Source organism: Haliotis cracherodii, unplaced genomic scaffold (assembly GCF_022045235.1).
Source record: "Haliotis cracherodii isolate W230 unplaced genomic scaffold, xgHalCrac1.p SCAF_9, whole genome shotgun sequence".
Classification (NCBI taxonomy): domain Eukaryota; kingdom Metazoa; phylum Mollusca; class Gastropoda; order Lepetellida; family Haliotidae; genus Haliotis; species Haliotis cracherodii.
The window spans coordinates 19,306,490-19,328,641 of NW_027266343.1; the positions used below are offsets into that span (position 1 = coordinate 19,306,490).

Consider the following 22,152-nt stretch of genomic DNA (forward strand, 5'->3'; position numbering starts at 1 on the left):
AGTATATCTCTGCAGCCGTTGTAATATGCAGCTAACGGCCAATTCGTCTCGCATCAAAACACGGGCTGTGTACTCGCGGGCAGATGACCACGGAGTACGCTGATCACTGTGTCGGATTAACGAGACTGATTAATGAATGATTTCGGTAATTCGTTGCAAATTAGTCGGAGTGCGAGACGATCGGATTAACGGGTCTAAATAGCACTGATTTAATCGGTTCCCATCATTAGCGTCGGATAAAGCCGATTGTCGGATTATAACCAGACTTGACTGTACATAACATCTAGATACGTCTTTGGTTGATAGCATGGCAACGTACTATGACGGCCTGTGTCATTACCTGTAATATTCCCAGATTATTTACACGCAGACGTCACGGCATAGGAATATTGCTGAGTGCAGCGTTAAAAACATAATTGGGTGAGTGAGTTGGGTTTAACGCCGTTTTTAACAGTATTCCAGTTATATCGCGGCGTGTCACCTTAATATGGGAGGAAAGTCCGAAGTGATGCAGGTCTCAGACGTTTACCCACGAGCACGGGTATGGTGCTGACAAACCTAGAAACATAATCGGGGCGAAGCGGGATTCGAACCCACAATCATAGGTTTCCCAAGGGACGCAACTCTGCACAGCGAATCGTGGCGCCTTAGACGACTGGGCCACCCGTGACACCGTTAAAAACAAACAAAATTACGTAATTACACCTGAACCCTATGGAGCCGTGACGTTCTATTGTCAGCAAAACGCGTGTAAAACCGCCATGTAAACATATAAACCACTTTTACACAGCTGGGCCTTTTGAAGCCATGATGTTTTACAGTGAGTGAAACGTGTTCAAACTTCCGAACTAACACATGCCCCAATTATTACAAAGATGGACCCTATGGAGCCGTGACGTTTTATTGTAAATAAACCTGAACCCTTTGCAGTATCAGTAGGTCAGTGTTTTCGTGTTATGTTCAACCGTGACGAGCAATATAGCCTATAGGCGACATCAGAGAGCTCGACTTGGACCCACGTGTATACAGGTCATCTTACTCCGTTCCGGGACCTTCCGGTTCCACGTCGAGGCGACACATCGATGGTGGTTGAAGTGTTCGCTGGTCACAACTATGACCCGGGTTCGATTCCCCACATGGTGCAATGTGTAAAAGCTGGGCTGTACCCTGCTGTAATAGGCATGGTCATACTCACTTGTGATGGGTGTGACTATTTTGGTAAAAACCGTTTGTAATATACTCTTCGTTCAAAAGTGAAACATGCACATACACGCATGCACATACATACACGTAGACACACATACACATACGCACGAACACATATGCATGCACGCACGCGCACATCTACATATCTACACTCAACCCCCCAAACCCCCCCCCCCCTCTCTCTCTCTCTCTCGGCGGGGGGGGGGGGGGGGGTGGTTGAGTGTAGATATCGCGAAGATAGCTGCATGTGTTCTAATACTTATAAAGTGAAAACAAGTCATTCCGGCGGTACAGAATGTTACTTACAGTTATGACAAAAATTACAAAGCTCGCTTTCCAAGAAATATCCATTTTGCTAACCATAAACATCATCATTGAGTTTTGATCACGTGGTTGCAATCCGGGTATCGGCAGTCAGGTGACTGCGAGCGATTATATTGAGCAGTGAACTTGGTTAATAACGCTTTGAATACTTCATCTGCACGTGTTTTGTTGCTTTCAGTTCGTGCTGGTAATGTACGTCCTCTGCGCATGCTGCTAAATATAGTCGCTCGTAGTCACCTGACTGCCGATCCGCAATCAGATTGTCACCACGTGATCAAAACTCAATGATGATGTTTATTAGGAAATGGACATGTCTGTTTCTTATTCAAGTGGCGAGGATTATAGTATGTTGGTGGGTCCCGATTATGTTTGGGCTTGCTCTGATTATGTTTCTATATGTTTGCTCGTGGGTTTCCCTAAACTTGTAAAGGTCTAAGACCTGCATCACTTCGGGCTTTGCTTCCTCACTAAGCTGACACGCCAAAGATTAACTGAAATTTTGTTCAAAGCGGCGACAAGCCAAACTCACTCACTCTGTTGACGATACATGTCAGTGTACGGCTGATATCCTATTGCCGGACTGCTCATCACATAGAACAAACATGGAGGTAAGGCACAAGAGTATTCTGTCAAACCCTACTTTGCCGAACGGCACGGTTGTGGAGCAACTTATACTTTAGGTACACATACATTCAACCCCAAGGACTTTCTCAACAATCGGTATTATGCATTAATCTAAATTTGGTTGATCTTCGAGGTCATGTCTTTATCATCATCAAATTATTAGCTATTAGTATTTAATTTCTATGGACCGCCTCCGTGCTCTAATGGAAGAGCGTCCGCCTGGAGATCGGAAGGTTCGGGGTTCGTTCCTGGCCGCGTCATACCAAAAGACGTTAAAAGATGGTACTTGTTATTACCCTGTCTGGCGCCCGACATTAAGGGGCTAAAACAAGTCAGGCTCGGAGTCAGTATACTGTGTCTGAGTGGGGTATTCATGTTACACTGCGGCATGGTATCTCAGTTTGCTAGCACTATAAATTCGCATCAGGACAGGCTAGCACAAGCAGACACACACACGTGCACGCACGTCGCTATATAAGTGCAATAGCCTTGGAAGGGACGTTAAACCCCATTTCACCCCACCTCACCTCTACTTCTATGAGCACTCATCCACACTTGTCAGTTACACTTTTGTCAGGTGGTATATGAAATGTGCTTAAAGTTTTCTTTACACTAATAGGAAATTAATTTACTGTCTTACACGAGTTCCATATGTTTGTTTGTTTGTTTGTTAATAGTTTGTGTCTGCCAGTCGGTCAGTAACTAAATAAATGTTGAAGAAAATGTCGCCTTACCTCGCAAGAGACACCAGTCATGAACATATACACGCACTACCTGCCATAGACGTCATCTGAGAGACAGCGTGGATATTCTCTACATATCACCGAAAAGAAGGCTCTACACAACGTGTGACGGCTCGATAGCAATCGCATTAGGAACCTCACATTATCACTGCGATAATGCCGCATCCCTGGAGCGATGTAACATCTGATACTGACTGCAGTTTATCTCCAATGAAATATAGTTTACAGTTTTAGGAGCTATGCAGTGCAAATTAGACGATCAAACATATTATATATTAGGACACGCCTTTTAAATTTTATGTTTCAAGGATTTATTCCAGCTTTTCTACACAAGGTCGATCGAAATTAAAATTAAAATAAATAGTCAATCATTTATTTATTTATATAAAATCATTCTACCGTCGAATTTATATCTTTCCCGGTTGCTTTTCAGAAGGGGCGGTGAGTCCATGAAACGACATTATTTTTTTTTTTAAAAACAACAACAAAAACGTGCGGCCTTTAAAATATGTGTAAGTTGATAATGTATTTTGCAAGCATACGCATATATAAAAGCGGCGTTAAACCCAACTCACTCACTCATGCGTTCACCCCATCCCTTCACAGCTCTATACGCCGTGATATAACTGGAACCGTTAAAAGCGGCGTTAAACCCAACTCACTCACTCAGCTCTATAGTAGCTTGTTTGTTTTGTTTTGTTTGTTTGTTGTTTAACGCCGCACTTAGCAGTATTCCAGCTATATGACGGCGGTCTGTAAATAATCGGGCCTGGACCAGACAATCCAGTGATTGATATCATGAGCATCTATCCACGCAATTGAGATACGATGACATGACCAAGTAAGGCTCGTATATTCACCCAGAGACGTCACGCTGGTACAGTACATTTCAGGAATGTATACTCAACAATTGATAATGTATTTATATTGCAGACACTTGTACAGAGATATGTAGCACGAAAAGGAGACGAAATGTGTACTGTATTTGTAGATTTTGCCAAAGCGTTTGACTCTGTTAACAGAAACATGCTGCGGTCCCTTTGTAAATATCAAAGTATCAGTACTAAACTGGTTAATTATTACGTTACCTATATCACAATGTGAAGGTTTGTGTTCGAAAAATAACACTTATAACTTCTACTGTACTATTGGGGTAAGACAAGGATGTATTCTAAGTCCATTTGTCTATTTGATAGATGAACTTTCGCTTCAAATATATGAATATTGTAACGAGGGCATCAAACAACATGTAATAATAAATATATTACATAGATAATAAATGGAAATTGAATGACAATATCGATAAGACAATTGTTACAGTTTTCAAAAATGGAGGGCAATTATCAAAACGAGAAAAATGGTTCTATGAAAGTGGGAAAAAATCTTGATGTTGTAAGAAGTTACAAATAGTTAGGTGTACATTTTACAAATCGACTAACTTGGTCACTGCATTGAACAAAGCCGCACTGCAAGCCAAAAATATATTTATTGGCATTTAACAAAACCTAAAACCTCTTGGAAACATTAGCTCTGACACTTTTTTTTCAAGATTTTCGATGCTAAGATTAGCCCTATTGTAGTCTATGGTGCTGAAGTATGGGGTCTGGAAAACTAAGACACAATAGAGAAGGTACATTTATATGCGTGTAAGAGTTTTTAGGCTAAATTCTAACACTCCAAATGTTACAGTTTATGGGAAATGTGGGAGATACCCTATGCATATATTTAGTTACATGAAAGTAATAAAACAGTAGATAAAATTGCTTAATATGCCAAGCGCCAGATTCCCAAAGAAATGCTATGATATGATGATTCTTTTAGAAGATGTGATATTGTTTACGATATTTTTATTCATATTGCACCAAATGTTACTGTATGTTTATATGTACTATGTTCCTATGGTCTTTTCAATACTGTTAAAAAAAGATTGATTGAGAATAATCCTTCATCCAGTAAACACTAAAAACAGATAAACTTACATTTTAATGTTATCGCATAACAATCATATTTCGTTTCAACACCACTTCTCAATTTGTAGATATACAAAACGGCGAAAGCTCCTTGCATTGACAAAAATCCAATCCAACCGCTCTATTTATTCATAGCACCCATGGTTAGATAGTGCTAAGAGTCTAAGACAGGAAGTTTATGTTGCGTGAATTTTAGCGAAAGAAAAGAATGGCGGACAAAGTTTGAAATTGCATAACATGTAGGTAACTTTAACAAATGTAATGTTTCGGCAAGTTACGTAGGTTTAATAACTAAAATGCATTTGAACAGACTTGCGACGTTAATAGTTTGATTTTTAACGTCGATCTGTCTTCATCGATGTTTCAGTTAATCTTATGATCAAGTTGGAAATCACACGGGTACGAATACGCTTATGGATACACACGTACTGAAGTGTAGAGGGTGCAGACAGGCTGTTGATGATGATATGGACATGAGTTCAGGGTTGTCACGGTATATATGTTAAAGTCATAACTCTTCAATCATCATGAAACGAAGTAAAAACGCTAAAGAATTAAATGAAGAAGATGATTTATGGGATTTTAAATCATTGAAGCGTTCCAAGAAGGTACCGAGCAAGAAAAATAATGCTATTTCAGCAGATTCGAGAACAAACAATAGACCCAAACGAACTGTATCCAAAGTTGCTTCACAACGGCTAAAATCCCAAATAGACAATAGTGACAGCGATTCAGACTGTTTGATTGTCAGTTCACACGGCCACGACCCTGAGCTGAGGGAGAGTCGGAAGAGGGCATTTTTGACATCGAGTGGACCAAATGATGACCTCATGAGTAAATCTTCTTTGGCGATGCAGACACAGCTTGGTGTAGATGAGAGTGATTCAAGCCAGACTTTGCAAGCATTAAAATCTCCACAAACACAGAAAACTACAAATGTGAAAACAAAACGCTCAGCTATTAAAACCAAGGTTATAGCTAAAACAAAAGATGTAAACAAAATTGGAAAGAAAAAGACAGGGAGAAGAAGTGAGGCAAAGACAGATGAGAAGACAAATCAAAGCTCTGGGGGATACTGTCCATTTTGTCAAGTTCCATTTTCTGCTCTGCTGCGACTGTCTCCCAATGCTCACACAATGGAATGCATGGACTTACCATTTTTGTCTGACACTGAAGGTAGTATTTTTCAATGAATAAAAGTAAAACATAAAATTATCATTTACAATAAGTATATGTACAAATGTTTACAGCTAGTTAACTAAAATATAATTTAGTACCAGAAAAGACATATTCAAGAAACAACAATACCAATTGCCCCTAAAAATATTTTGTTTGCTACCTTATATAAAATATTACAATAACCAAATATCAAGGTATCATTTGTTACTATTGGTACTTGTTTATTTCACTTAACTGTTACACTGTCAATATCAATTATATCTTCTGACTGTTAATTAAAAGATAAAACGGTGCTTTCAATGTATCACTGTATGCTGTGGGCATTAAATAAAGTAGTAAATGACTTTGATGGTTAAAGGATCTTAAAGAGTTTGGAGTTTCTTAACACAGAAGTGAAAATGGTACCTGATAAAACACCTTCAATGTGGACATCTTTTGGACATTTATGTGAGGGTTTTACATGTTGTGTTGTGTTACAGAGTGTGAAGATGGTGTGTGCTGCTTGAGCCGCCTACCGTCTCACTACAGAAAGTACACACATACACAGCTTGCAGGATCACGGGACACAACTCAAAACAGGAAGTCAGCAGGTATAATATTCAACTTTCAAATTCTTCCAGAGAAGTTAATAGATGTGTAGATGCATGTTTGCTAGTGAGTCAGCCACTGATAAGTTGAGCTAAAATGATGGACACGGAAATAGTCTACAAGGGCAGGCAAATATTTTTTCACACTGTTTCGTGCCCTTTCGTGTGTTATGACTGCATCACCACTATAAATACCAAATTTGATGAAAGCTTTTATCATAAATCATGGTCAGGGGTTGGCCATTTATCATTTATAGGGGATGGGTGGGTGGATGGGTTTGAAATTGGTCTTAGGACTATCATATTTAGCTGACCTCCCAACATTTTATGCAACATGTAACATTTGTTCATTTCACACACACACACACACACACACACACACACACACACACACACACACACACACACACACACACACACACATATACACTCTCCCTATTATTATTTTTTATTTGTTTGATGTTTAACGTCACACCCTCCCTATGCTATACTATATGAGCTGGGGGGGCACGGGTGGCCCAGTCGTCTAAGGCGCCGCTGTGCAGAGTTGCGTCTCCTGGACACGCCAGAAACCTATGATTGTGGGTTCGAATCCCGGTTCGCCCCAATTATGTTTCTAGGTTTGTCAGCACCATACCCGTGCTCGTGGGTTTCACCGAAGTGGTAAACGTCTGAGACCTGCATCACTTCGGGCTTTCCTCCCACATTAAGCTGACACGCCGTTATATATATTTGGAATAATGTTAAAAGCGGCATTAAACCCAACTCACTCACTCACTCACTATATGAGCTGGCCAAAAGCAATATTCAAATTTTTAACTCATTTTTTTGTGATATATTTTTCAAGTTATAAACCCAGATTTGTTTACATGCCAATAAAATTGTGTCTTCTTGTATGTGCAAGGTATTGAATTTACTCCTGTCAATCTCTCCCCAGACCTGACTGTCGATGAAGATGTTAAACTCCACATATCCAATACAAATGACATGCCAAAATCTACCTCCTCTCAGAAGAGTGCTGCCTCTACCTCATCTTCATCCAAGGCAACATCAAAATCTACCTCACAAGCCAACAGTATCATTGACAGCCTTGAGAGTGAGGAGATGGAAGAGCCTGTCCACAAAGGGGTTGGACTGACTATGATGGGGAAAACAGCCAAGAAAAACATAATGGAAACCATTCCCGGGAAAAGTGCTGCAGTGAGTTCCAAGACTGACAATGATGAAGTTGGTGGGTTCTTTGTGGCACATGACAGAGATGACGAGTCGGAGAAAGAGTTGACAGAGTTGTTGGCAGGATCAGAAGATGAGGAAGAGAGAGGCGATGTTGATGAGGATAATGCTGAAATTCATTGTGATCAGAATGAACATGTTGAAATTGACAAGGATCAGTATGAAACTGACAACACCGGAAATGAAATTGGCAACATGGGTAACTATGATGACTGTGATGCTAGGGTTGGAGATGACATGGAAATTTGTGATAAAAATGATAAGAGGAATGATGATGAAAAGTTAAGCATTAACGATGTCACGAGTGACGATAAACTGACCACAGATCCAAGTTTGAGTTTGGGGAAGGTACCTGTATCTTCTCTGGCAAGAAAACAGACATCAATATTTAGTTTTTTCAGTCGACCAAGCATTAAAGCTTACAAGACTGAAGCAGCAAAAACCAACCAAGCTGATCGGACCTGTGATATCAAAGAATTAAGGAACGGTTTGGCCAGAATTGCATCCACCCCATTGCTTGGTGACCCAAGTCCACGGGGTGGGTTTGATTTGAAAAGATCCAAGACTGTGGGTGCTGGTATTTCTGGTGATGAGAAGACTGTCTATAACAAAGGTGCAGGGAGAAATTGCCCCTTTTACAAAAGAATACCAGGTAACAAACCCCATGAAGGAAAAAGAAACACACATTGTCTCCGTATCCATGAACAATAGTAGACACGTTAGCGTGTCTGTTTTTGTGAGCGAGTTTGTTTTAGCACCACTTTGAACAGTATTCAAGTTATATCATGGGGTGTCAGCTTTGTGTTGGAGGAAGGCCTGAAGTGATGCAGGTCTTAGACGTTGGCCACTTTGGTGAAACCCTTAAGCACAGTTATGGTGCTGACAAACCTAGAAAAAATAATCTGGGTTATGGTTAAAATATTTAATGTATTTGCACATATGCTTTAGTAATTCTGACGCCTGAACAGTAAAAGGGACAGGCCTTTTAAATACATTGGATTGATACAGCCTAATTTCTGATACATGTCATAGCTTGTTGGTCACAAAGTTAATTCTTCTGAATGTTGGACAATGTTGGAAGGAGGATGAAAGTTGTGTAATTTTCAGTAATGAAAAAGACTTGTGTTTCAGGCACGACTCTGACCGTGGATGCCTTCAGGTATGGTGTGATCCCGGGCTGCAGGGCGTACGTGCTCACCCACTTCCATTACGACCACTACGGTGGCCTCACCAAGCACTTCAAGCAGCATCTGTATTGTAGCAAGGTCTGTCAGGGCTTCAAATGGGGGGAACATGCACTTGTATCTCTGACATGTCAGGGAAGAATATCATCTCTTTATCACCTGACAAGGAATATGTTATGGAAAACAACTTCTTTATTATACCTAGACAATGTTTCAGGGCTACTCCTTGCCCTTCAACAGATAAATGTCAGGTTGGGGGAACATAACATGTATGTATATGGTGAGAGTCACTTGAAAACAGACCGCCTCCGTGGTCTAGTGGTGGAGCGTCCGCCCGGAGAGGAGAAGGTCCGGGGTTTGAATCCCCGGCCGCGTCATACCAAAGACGTTAAAATATGGTACTTGTTACCCTGTCTGGCGCTCCGCATTAAGGGGCTAAAACAAGGTCTGGTCAGCTCGGAGTCAGTATACTGTGTCTGAGTGGGGTATTCATGTTAAACTGCGGCATGGTATCTCAGTGAGCTAGCACTATAAATCCGCATCAGTCCGGACTAGTACAAGCAGCCACACAAACATAACATGTACATGCACATCGCTATATAAGTGCAATAATCTTGGACGCAACGTTAAACCCAATTTCACCTCACCTCACCTCACCTCACCTCACCTCACCTCACCTCACTTATAGTATACAGTAGCACATATATAAAGACATTCACACAATAAAGGCGTGTTTCAGTTTCAGGGACAAGTCTTCCATTTTACGTTGCATCAGCATTATTTCAGCCATATAGCAACTATATACAAATGAAGCTAGTGTTGATTAGATACATATCATTGAAGCAGTCATCATGTATTGAAAGTTAAAATTCATGTTAAGTTTTCAAGTTTTCTATGTGCAAAGATAATTCTCGGGGGCTGCTCCATTACATTAAAATTGCACCCCTGACAGTCGCCTCTTGTTGTCATAGGTGACCGGCAACTTGGTCAGGACAAAGATCAAGGTGGATCCACAGTACATTCACACACTTCCCCTGAACCAGCCATGTGACGTGGAAGGGGTGGAGCTAACTCTGATGGAAGCCAATCAGTGAGTAGCAACACAAACATATCACACAACACACACTTCCCCTGAACCAGCCATGTGATGTGGAAGGGGTGGAGCTAACTCTGATGGAAGCCAATCAGTGAGTAGCAACACAGACATATCACACAACACACACTTCCCCTGAACCAGCCATGTGATGTGGAATGGGCGGAGCTAACTCTGATGGAAGCCAATCAGTGAGTTGCAACACAGACATATTACACAACACACACTTCCCCTGAACCAGCCATGTGACGTGGAAGGGGTGGAGCTAACTCTGATGGAAGCCAATCAGTGAGTAGCAACAGACACATCACGCAACACACACTTCCCCTGAACCAGCAATGTGATGTGGAATGGGCGGAGCTAACTCTGATGGAAGCCAATCAGTGAGCAGCAACACAGACATATCACACAACACACTTCCCCTGAACCAGCCATGTGACGTGGAAGGGGTGGAGCTAACTCTGATGGAAGCCAATCAGTGAGCAGCAACACAGACATATCACACAACACACACTTCCCCTGAACCAGCCATGTGACGTGGAAAGGGTGGAGCTAACTCTGACAGAAGCCAATCAGTGAGTAGCAACAGACACAACACACACTTCCCCTGAACCAGCAATGTGATGTGGAATGGGCGGAGCTAACTCTGATTGAAGCCAATCAGTGAGCAGCAATACAGACATATCACACAACACACACTTCCCCTGAACCAGCCATGTGACGTGGAAGGGGTGGAGCTAACTCTGATGGAAGCCAATCAGTGAGTAGCAACACAAACATATCACACAACACACACTTCCCCTGAACCAGCCATGTGACGTGGAAGGGGTGGAGCTAACTCTGATGGAAGCCAATCAGTGAGTAGCAACACAGACATATCACACAACACACACTTCCCCTGAACCAGCCATGTGACGTGGAAGGGGTGGAGCTAACTCTGATGGAAGCCAATCAGTGAGTAGCAACACAAACATATCACACAACACACACTTCCCCTGAACCAGCCATGTGACGTGGAAGGGGTGGAGCTAACTCTGATGGAAGCCAATCAGTGAGTAGCAAAAGAGACATGTCATTTTAACCAAATGCAGAGACTTTTATATCTGCATATATTTACTTTTTAGCACATTTGGGGTTTTACAAATAATGTCTTTCATAAATCGCTTAGCTTTATATGTTTTCTGTGTCACACAACAAACACAGCCACTCACTCACTCACTTTTCACTCTGTCATTCACTGATCACAACTGACTCACCATCCACTCTCTCACTCACTCACTCCCTCACTCATGCACAAACTGATGCACCACCCACTCACACTCACCACTCACTTTTCACTAACTCACTCACCAACCACAAACTGAGTCACTCACTCACTCACTCACTCACTCACTCACTCACTCACTCACCAATCACAAACTGACTCCCCATCCACTTGCCACTCACCCTCCAACTGACTCCCCACCCACTCTCACACTGACTGACCCCCATGTGACTTGCCACTCACCCTCCAACTGACTCCCCACCCACTCTCACACTGACTGACCCCCATGTGACTTGCCACTCACCCTCCAACTGACTCCCCACCCACTCTCACACTGACTGACCCCCATGTGACTTGCCACTCACCCTCCAACTGACTCCCCACCCACTCTCACACTGACTGACCCCCATGTGACTTGCCACTCACCCTCCAACTGACTCCCCACCCACTCTCACACTGACTGACCCCCATGTGACTTGCCACTCACCCTCCAACTGACTCCCCACCCACTCTCACACTGACTGACCCCCATGTGACTTGCCACTCACCCTCCAACTGACTCCCCACCCACTCTCACACTGACTGACCCCCATGTGACTTGCCACTCACCCTCCAACTGACTCCCCACCCACTCTCACACTGACTGACCCCCATGTGACTTGCCACTCACCCTCCAACTGACTCCCCACCCACTCTCACACTGACTGACCCCCATGTGACTTGCCACTCACCCTCCGACTGACTCCCCACCCACTCTCACACTGACTGACCCCCATGTGACTTGCCACTCACCCTCCGACTGACTCCCCACCCACTCTCACACTGACTGACCCCCATGTGACTTGCCACTTACTGTGTGTGTTTACTTCAGCTGTCCGGGTGCTGTCATCATCTTGTTACGTCTCAAGTCCGGACAGACGTTCCTCCACACAGGAGACTTCCGAGCGGACCCGGCCATGGAGCAGTACCCACCCCTGGTCGGCACCAAGATCCACCAGCTGTACCTCGACACCACGTGAGTCCGGGTTCAGCTGCCGTAGTTAACTCTTAAACTGCCTGAAATAATTCTTGTTTAAGAATAGAATGTGAAGATTTAAACTTTAGAGTTGTTCATACTCACAAGAGCAACTTTCAAGTCAAGTTTTCTTGTGTCCAGGGAAAATACATTATTTTTTGTTAGTAATATCGGTTCTATTTAACTATGGAGGTAGTGTGTCTCAAAAACAAGCATCCATGAATGTGAAACTTTCTTGGAACTCTGTGAAGCTATGAAATATTGTATTTAGGAATTGACTTTCACTTTGTGTGCCCTCACTCTATGAAGGTTCATACTCCAATAAACCCACACAAAGTGAAAGTCAATGTCTTACCTCATGGATGTAGGCCTAAATCTATACATAAGTTTATTTAGTATGTGTGACTGCATGTTCACACTGACAGCCATACAACAACAAGCTATATCGTGGAATAAATAGTTCCATGGTGACATGAGCGTATGGATGCACAATATGCTCTTCAGAAATATCTATTGCAACACATGTATTCAAATAATATCACCATTAGATGAGGAAGGTCTGTTAAGGACTACAGTAAGTCAGCCACAATGACAGCGCATCGTAATACATTTACATCAAGTACAAGACATCAAAATGGCCAACTCATAACAGGAAAGATTTCGGAAGTTGTTCATGAATCTGTGGCGGTTACATGTGTTAGTCATCATTGATCAGTTGTCTGATCATTGAAAGGTGATTAAAGATGTGTCAAATAGACACTAAAGTAAATTCATAGATTGCTGTCGACTGTCACTGTCAGCCTAGACACGGATGGAGTTGATACTATGATAGTTTGGATGTGCATTTCTTCATTTTGTTCACTGGGATGGGTTGAGCAAGGATATTCGTTAACGATCATGCAGTTAAACTCTCTGATGTTTCGCAATGTATGCTAAAATGCTCAAGATCAAAGGGTCTTAATGATCAGAAAGACCGTTTCTGTGGTTAAAGCCTTCGCTTGCCACCCGAAGACCCAGGTTCGATTTCTGCAATGAGTACAATCTGTGAAGCCCATTTCTCGTGTTCCCTGCCCTGATATTGCTGGAATATTGCTAAAAGCGGCGTAAAGCCATACTCACTCACTCACTCACTCACCGACTCACTCACTCACTCCTAGCTGACTCCACTCTTACTAGAATCAGATCCTTGACTCTGATACATGTACAATACCTGCATGAAGACACGTGACAGCAGCTTGTGTCAGGTGAACACAGTCCAGACTTCCAGTTTTTAATATTTCCATTTAGGACAGCCCAGATATGTTTGTTTTCACGATAAAGACACAGATACCCTATTGTGAATGCTTTCATCCTTAATGCTTGTACAGATACTTTACAAGTCTGGATGCTTATTGGCTGATAATCACCAGAGGCAACCGTCAATGGATGGTTTGTCAGATTTCTTAGAAAGGATATGATTATTCTTGGTCACTAAATTACCTGAAAGAATTCCTATCTCTTTGTCACTTTTAAGTATAACCTTAGTTCTTGCATGTGTTTCGAATAGGAATGGGACAGTCCTTTGATCTAAGAGTAACTTTGTAGTATGTTTCCACACAAACAAATGTTTAGCCCTTGAAGCTTTTTGAATGCCTGTTTCCAAAAGGTTATTTTATCTTCAAGGTTTATTGTCATGTTTCAAATGTTTAAGTGTTACTGATGTTGCTGCAGGTACTGTGACCCCTCCTACACATTCCCACCTCAGTCGGAAGTGATCAAGTTTGCTGTGACTCTAACCAAGAAGCATGTTGAGGCCAGTCCAAACACGCTGGTTGTGTGTGGGACATACACCATCGGCAAGGAGAGAGTGTTTACAGGTCAGTGCAGGGCATAGCCTCTCAGAGTACTAGTCAGCCACGATAAGTTGAGTTGTGACCTGTCAATTAACCCTGTATGACTATGTATGAGGTCTGAATACCATTGTGAAGAAAGTGGTTGTTTCTGCTGTTGCAAATGCTTTCATCAGTTCTCCGGACAATATTAACTGAATATGCTCTCTCAGTTTTCACCTTATGAAGGGTCAAGAAGTAGCTCTGAAACGTTACGAACAATAAAGAAGTTGTTATCATTAGGAATTTCACGTCTTTCTTCCAATGAGAGCACTGTACAAATGTTCCCAGATTTCACTGAGCCAGCACCATACAAATGTTCCCAGATTTCACTGAGCCAGCACATTACAAATGTTCCCAGATTTCACTGAGCCAGCACCATACAAATGTTCCCAGATTTCACTGAGCCAGCACCATACAAATGTTCCCAGATTTCACTGAGCCAGCACCATACAAATGTTCCCAGATTTCACTGAGCCAGCACCATACAAATGTTCCCAGATTTCACTGAGCCAGCACCATACAAATGTTCCCAGATTTCACTGAGCCGGCACCATACAAATGTTCCCAGATTTCACTGAGCCGGCACCATACAAATGTTCCCAGATTTCACTGAGCCAGCACCATACAAATGTTCCCAGATTTCACTGAGCCAGCACCATACAAATGTTCCCAGATTTCACTGAGCCAGCACCATACAAATGTTCCCAGATTTCACTGAGCCAGCACCATACAAATGTTCCCAGATTTCACTGAGCCAGCACCATACAAATGTTCCCAGATTTCACTGAAGTGGTACAACTCTACAATATGCATCATAATATGCTGAATTCGGAAATATATCAAACAGTGACATTATTGTTGAATACATTTTGCTGCAGTTCACAATGAAGGTTGTCAGTTACTTCATGTCTGTTAGAGAAGGGGGACATTGAAAGACTTGATATGTGTTTTTTACATTAATTTGTGATATCACTGTGCAGAATAACCATGCAGATAGGGTAAGGGAGATAACTCTTTTGGAGTTCCCTGACAGGATTGGTTTGTGGTGTCACAATACAAGCCTCTGAAATTCACGCTAGTCTGTTAGCCTAAGACTACTGAATTGTGCTGAGGAAAAGTGATAATCCAATGATGGTAGTCCTCATGGATTAGTAGCATTTGAGGTTTATAATTCTGAACCAGTTCTCAATGGTTCAATTTTTCTCCAAATTGGAATGAATAAAACTGACAGAAAATGTAAATATAGGAAACATTGTAGCAGGATTTGCTGCAAACTGTGAGGAATAGTGACATAAACTTTCACTAGTACTATTAAGTTTGAGTTCAGTGGCTAAGATATGTGTATTAGTGTTATCAGCTGGTTATTCCAAGAATTTGTATTTCTTGTCCATAATGTTTTCAGCGATAGCTGATGCCCTTGAGAGCAAAGTATGTGTGAAGAAAGACAAGAAGGTTATCCTCGACTGCCTTGAGGACCAGCATCTTCAGAAGATGGTCACACTTTGCCCCACTGAAGCCAGGGTCCATGTCCTGCCCATGGGAAAACTAAAACCCAATGTGAGTACAGGGTTTGAAATTCCTTGTATTAAGAGTGTCAGTGGCACAGTTAAAATCTTATTGGCATGATTAAACAAGGTTCCTGGTTTCTGAAGGGCACTCTTACACATCTTACTTGTTTTAGCAAATATATCTTGTGATGATGTTTTTCACAAAAAGCCAGTGATAAATTTACTTTTTTTAAACTAAACTGCGTAAACACGTGGGAGAAGAACCTATTTAACCTTTTAAGAACAGACCTATGTGACCATAGCTGCTAGGTTTCTCTGTCCAGGATCTGAGTATGTACTGAGGCTAGGTGTCTCTGTTCAGGATCTGAGTGTGTACTGAGGCTAGGTGTCTCTGTTCAGGATCTGAGTGTGTGCTGAGGCTAGGTGTCTGTGTTCAGGATCTGAGTGTGTACTGAGTGTGTGCTGTGGCAAGGTTTTTGTGTACAGGATGTGAGTGTACTGAGGCTAGGTGTCTCTGTTCAAGATGTGAGTGTGTACTGTGGCTAGGTTTTTGTGTTCAGGACCTGAGTGTACTGAGGCTAGGTGTCTCTGTTCAAGATGTGAGTGTGTACTGTGGCTAGGTTTTTGTGTTCAGGACCTGAGTGTACTGAGGCTAGGTGTCTCTGTTCAGGATCTGAGTGTGTACTGAGGCTAGGTGTCTCTGTTCAAGATGTGAGTGTGTGCTGTGGCTAGGTTTTTGTGTTCAGGATCAGAGTGTGTGCTGAGGCTAGGTGTCTCTGTTCAGGATCTGAGTGTGTACTGAGGCTAGGTGTCTCTGTTGAGGATCTGAGTGTGTACTGAGTGTGTGCTGTGGCAAGGTTTTTGTGTTCAGGATCAGAGTGTGTGCTGTGGCTAGGTGTCTCTGTTCAGGATCTGAGTGTGTGCTGAGGCTAGGTGTCTCTGTTCAGGATCTGAGTGTGTACTGAGGCTAGGTGTCTCTGTTCAGGATCTGAGTGTGTGCTGAGGCTAGGTGTCTCTGTTCAGGATCTGAGTGTGTACTGAGTGTGTGCTGTTGCAAGGTTTTTGTGTTCAGGATCTGAGTGTACTGAGGCTAGGTTTTTGTGTTCAGGATGTAAGTGTGTACTGAGGCTAGGTTTTTGTGTTCAAGATGTGAGTGTGTGCTGTGGCTAGGTTTTTGTGTTCAGGACCTGAGTGTACTGAGGCTAGGTGTCTCTGTTCAGGATCTGAGTGTGTACTGAGGCTAGGTGTCTCTGTTCAGGATCTGAGTGTGTACTGAGGCTAGGTTTCTCTGTTCAGGATGTGAGTGTGTGCTGAGGCTAGGTTTTTATGTTCAGGATCTGAGTGTACTGAGGCTAGGTTTTTGTGTTCAGGATGTGAGTGTGTGCTGAGGCTAGGTTTTTGTGTTCAGGATGTGAGTGTACTAAGGCTAGGTTTTTGTGTTCAGGATGTGAGTGTACTGAGGCTAGGTGTCTCTGTTCAAGATGTGAGTGTGTGCTGTGGCTAGGTTTTTGTGTTCAGGATTTGAGTGTGTGCTGAGGCTAGGTTTTTGTGTTCAGGACCTGAGTGTACTTAGGCTAGGTGTCTCTGTTCAGGATCTGAGTGTGTACTGAGGCTAGGTGTCTCTGTTCAAGATGTGAGTGTGTGCTGTGGCTAGGTTTTTGTGTTCAGGATGTGAGTGTGTGCTGTGGCTAGGTTTTTATGTTCAGGATCTGAGTGTGTGCTGAGGCTAGGTTTTTGTGTTCAGGACCTGAGTGTACTTAGGCTAGGTGTCTCTGTTCAGGATCTGAGTGTGTACTGAGGCTAGGTGTCTCTGTTCAAGATGTGAGTGTGTACTGAGGCTAGGTTTCTCTGTTCAGGATGTGAGTGTGTGCTGTGGCTAGGTTTTTATGTTCAGGATCTGAGTGTACTGAGGCTAGGTGTCTCTGTTCAAGATGTGAGTGTGTGCTGTGGCTAGGTTTTTGTGTTCAGGATCTGAGTGTGTTTGCTGAGGCTAGGTTTTTGTGTTCAGGATCTGAGTGTATACTGAGGCTAGGTGTCTCTGTTCAAGATGTGAGTGTGTGCTGTGGCTAGGTTTTTGTGTTCAGGATGTGAGTGTGTGCTGAGGCTAGGTGTCTCTGTTCAAGATGTGAGTGTGTGCTGCGGCTAGGTTTTTGTGTTCAGGAACTGAGTGTGTACTGAGGCTAGGTGTCTCTGTTCAGGATCTGAGTGTGTACTAAGGCTAGGTGTCTCTGTTCAAGATGTGAGTGTGTGCTGTGGCTAGGTTTTTGTGTTCAGGACCTGAGTGTACTGAGGCTAGGTGTCTCTGTTCAGGATCTGAGTGTGTACTGAGGCTAGGTGTCTCTGTTCAAGATGTGAGTGTGTGCCGAGGCTAGGTTTTTATGTTCAGGATCTGAGTGTACTGAGGCTAGGTTTTTGTGTTCAGGATGTGAGTGTACTGAGGCTAGGTGTCTCTGTTCAAGATGTGAGTGTGTGCTGTGGCTAGGTTTTTGTGTTCAGGATCTGAGTGTGTACTGAGGCTAGGTGTCTCTGTTCAGGATCTGAGTGTGTACTGAGGCTAGGTGTCTCTGTTCAGGATGTGAGTGTGTGCTGAGGCTAGGTTTTTGTGTTCAGGATCTGAGTGTACTGAGGCTAAGTGTCTCTGTTCAAGATGTGAGTGTGTGCTGTGGCTAGGTTTTTGTGTTCAGGATCTGAGTGTACTGAGGCTAGGTGTCTCTGTTCAAGATGTGAGTGTGTACTGAGGCTAGGTTTTTGTGTTCAGGACCTGAGTGTGTACTGAGGCTAGGTTTCTCTGTTCAAGATCTGAGTGTGTGCTGAGGCTAGATTTCTCTGTTCAGGATCTGAGTGTGTGCTGAGGCTAGGTTTCTCTGTTCAAGATGTTAGTGTGTACTGAGGCTAGGTTTCTCTGTTCAGGATGTGAGTGTATACTGAGGCTAGGTTTCTCTGTTCAGGATGTGTGTGTGTGCTGAGGCTAGGTGTCTCTGTTCAAGATGTGTGTGTGTGCTGAAGCTAGGTTTTTGTGTTCAGGATCTGAGTGTATACTGAGGCTAGGTTTTTGTGTTCAGGATCTGAGTGTATACTGAGGCTAGGTTTCTCTGTTCAGGATGTGTGTGTGTACTGAGGCTAGGTTTCTCTGTTCAGGATGTGTGTGTGTGCTGAGGCTAGGTTTTTGTGTTCAGGATGTGTGTGTTTGCTGAGGCTAGGTTTTTGTGTTCAGGATCTGAGTGTATACTGAGGCTAGGTTTTTGTGTTCAGGATCTGAGTGTATACTGAGGCTAGGTTTCTCTGTCCAGGAGCTCAGCATCTACCTGAGTCAACACACCAAGTTCAACAGCATCCTCGCTTTGGAACCCACTGGGTGGTCTCACAGCAACAGAGTTGTCTCCCTTGAACAGATAAAGCCCAAGTACAGCAGGAATGGCATTACCATATATGGTAAGGGGACAACAAGAATGTAAACAAAAACATCTGATGTCTTGCAAGTTATTTGACTCAAATGCACATTATAAACAGACTAGCATTCACTTTCGAAATACCCCAGATTGAGAAATATGTTGGTTGCCTGACGAAAACAAGATGTACACAAGCCATTACCGGTACCTTTTTTGGTAAAGATCTTTGGTGTGTGAGTTGTCATGTGTATAGATTTTAAATTGAGGTTTTCAGACATGGATAATTAATTATATAATAAATGATTAAAAAAGAAATACACTTTCTCCATTGATGATTCTCACTCAGGCTTTTGAACATCAGTTCTTTATTAAATTTCTTTTCTTTTTTTGTTGTCTTTTTCATTTATTGACTTAAAATCACTCAAATATCTAAACCGATTGTCTTTTCATTGTTTAAAATTGATGTAATAAGAGTCCTTCCAAACTGTTGCAGAAAGATAGTCCTTCCAAACATTACTGATAGCTTTTTTAGTTACAATGTTGCCATACATGATGTGTTTTCAAGATGCAAAAAATATTCAACAGTATGCTTTTCTGAAACAGATTATAACTGTTTTGCCAATTATGTTTGTGCAATTGAAAGACTATTTGATTGCTTTTTACCCCCCTGGAATATAATGGGGGCGGGGTGGGGGTTCATCATCTGGTCTGTCCGGCCGGCCGTATTTCGTTTCCAGAGCATGACTTAAAAAACCTGAAGATGTTTCATCCAAACTTGGCACATGTATTAACCAGGGGTTGAAGTGGTGTCTTTTGCTGTTTGAATTTATCAGAATTTCCAGTTAGACTTGGCTAAAACGGAGGTAGGTGTCGTTTCTGGAGCAGAACTCAAAAACTGTTCCAGATTTGGTAGATGACATGGTAGTTGTATTCATCAGGGGATAAAGTGCTGTCTATTGCTATTTGGAAATTTTTGGAAATTTTGTTTTTTCACGTTTCAAAAAGTTTGAAGAAAGGTACTTAGTACTTTGGTTTAACATCTGGTACTTAGGTTTTGTAACCAGCAAAAACAGCCCAGGGGATATGTCATCTCTTTCATGAATCTTGTCATGATTTGTATTGTTGGGGTATATTTTCTAACATATGAAGACTTCTGGGTATACTTTTTCTTTCTCAATTTGAAACCAATATTGTAAGACCAACACTGTGAATACTGACATGGTTCTATATTGTCCAGGTATTCCATACAGCGAACACAGCAGCTACCTGGAGATGAAACGCTTCACCCAGTACATCCGGCCAGACCGAATTCTGGCCACAGTGAACAACACCAACCCACAGAGTCGCCAGAAAATGAACACTCTCTTCATGACATGGTTGTCTGAAGTGAAGAAACATGATCCAGCAAAGAAGGAGCCTGTACCCACAGAAAAACAATCTTTCCTTTCCTCCTGGTTCAAATAATTTCCCTCATGCTTCAAATGAATAGTTTTGAGAAATAGAGATCTATTTTCAGTCTGGGAGGTCACAGATTTTAGTGCAAGCCATTGTGAAATACCTGGCAGGATATTGCCATTTGATGAAAAGGCATGATATTGTCTTAGCTGATATCAGTCATGGAAGTACAGTGACAGTCAATTCTTGGGGTACAGGTATTTGGATCTCTTGCTTTTTCAATATGTCATTATATGAAGAACACACAAAGGTTTACAGACATATAGGCTGGATCTGAGACTTTTCCCAATCTAGCTGTTCTGTAAACCAGGGACTTTTCATCACAGAAATAGGAAGTGAAATTATGCTTTCTACTTCATTGACTATGGACAATATGAATGTAGCATTTATATCTATACCAATACATCTACCTCCTTCAACAGTGTTTCAAGAAAACAGGCATCAGTTTACTGGTGCTTAATAGATAAACCATCTTCAGTTTAACAATGCTTCAGATAAACAATCCTCAGGTTACGTAGGCTTCAAATAAACAGGGTATTATGGGATGTTATTTGTGAAACCAATGGTGTTTACCTGAATCAGATGCCAGTGACATACTCTCTGCAGTGTTTTATTGTACAAGTCGTTTATTTCTTATAGGAGATATCAACATTATGGATAGCCTCTTTAAAGATGTTGATAGAATGTGCAAGCTTTAAAAATAGTTACCTTATTTTTAGTGATGATGTCTCCCAGAATAGAATCCGACCTTGGAAATGTCGGACAAATCCATTTTAGGAACAGGTGGGTTAAGTTTAGTATTTCCCCCATATTCTCACAATCTTCACGTTGATTATCTGTACCTATTCTCCCAATACTGATTGTCATACATATTCTACTTTTGGATGCGATCGTACTGCCATTGCGTTAACTACATTGCCTAGCTACATCTATGGGGAACAACTCACTAGACACTGCCTTCTCAAAAATATTGCAAGCGCATATTCGAATCTCCAGAAATGACATCATGATAAAACAATGTTATATTGTGAAATAAACCATGCATCATTCTTTATTGCTCTTTGCAATATATGGAATAGCTATCTTATATTTGTTATTCCTAATCAGATATCAAGTTTTAATCTTGGCCTAGACTCAGAGGGAGTTATTTATTTACTGAAATGTTCATACAATATTGCAGAAGTCATTTCTTTGGACAAAATCATACCTCATTCAAATTTCCAAGTGGAGCATTTCTGAGAGTATATTTATGATATGTACTGTCACATTTATCCAGAACTACAGGTGTGTTGTGGCTATCAAGAGTGTCATCTGATATCTACTTTGTGTTCATTGCTGACTCAAACTGTCACATGTGTGTTGGTGCTGAATGATATGTTCTATGCCTGCTGCTTACAGTAGGAGTCACACCTCGAATCTTCATAAAGTGTTTCATATCCAAACAAGTATATTAGTTTCATTTTATGCAAGTTGTTTACACTGTCAAATACTCTTGAGTCAGTCAGTC

General features: G+C 42.0%; 1 protein-coding gene across 1 annotated transcript; it reads left to right on the forward strand.

Moving 5' to 3' along the window:
* Window positions 1–5,056: 5,056 nt before the first annotated feature.
* LOC139452608 (DNA cross-link repair 1A protein-like) lies at window positions 5,057–20,828 on the forward strand. The gene is made up of 11 exons (XM_071234136.1): window positions 5,057–5,106; window positions 5,235–6,043; window positions 6,526–6,636; window positions 7,571–8,518; window positions 8,998–9,131; window positions 10,022–10,140; window positions 12,279–12,422; window positions 14,133–14,278; window positions 15,696–15,850; window positions 19,092–19,233; window positions 20,428–20,828. Exons 2-11 carry the CDS (start codon window positions 5,395–5,397, stop codon window positions 20,652–20,654), a joined length of 2,775 nt encoding a protein of 924 aa, XP_071090237.1. The 5' UTR covers window positions 5,057–5,106; window positions 5,235–5,394; the 3' UTR covers window positions 20,655–20,828.
* Window positions 20,829–22,152: the final 1,324 nt, after the last annotated feature.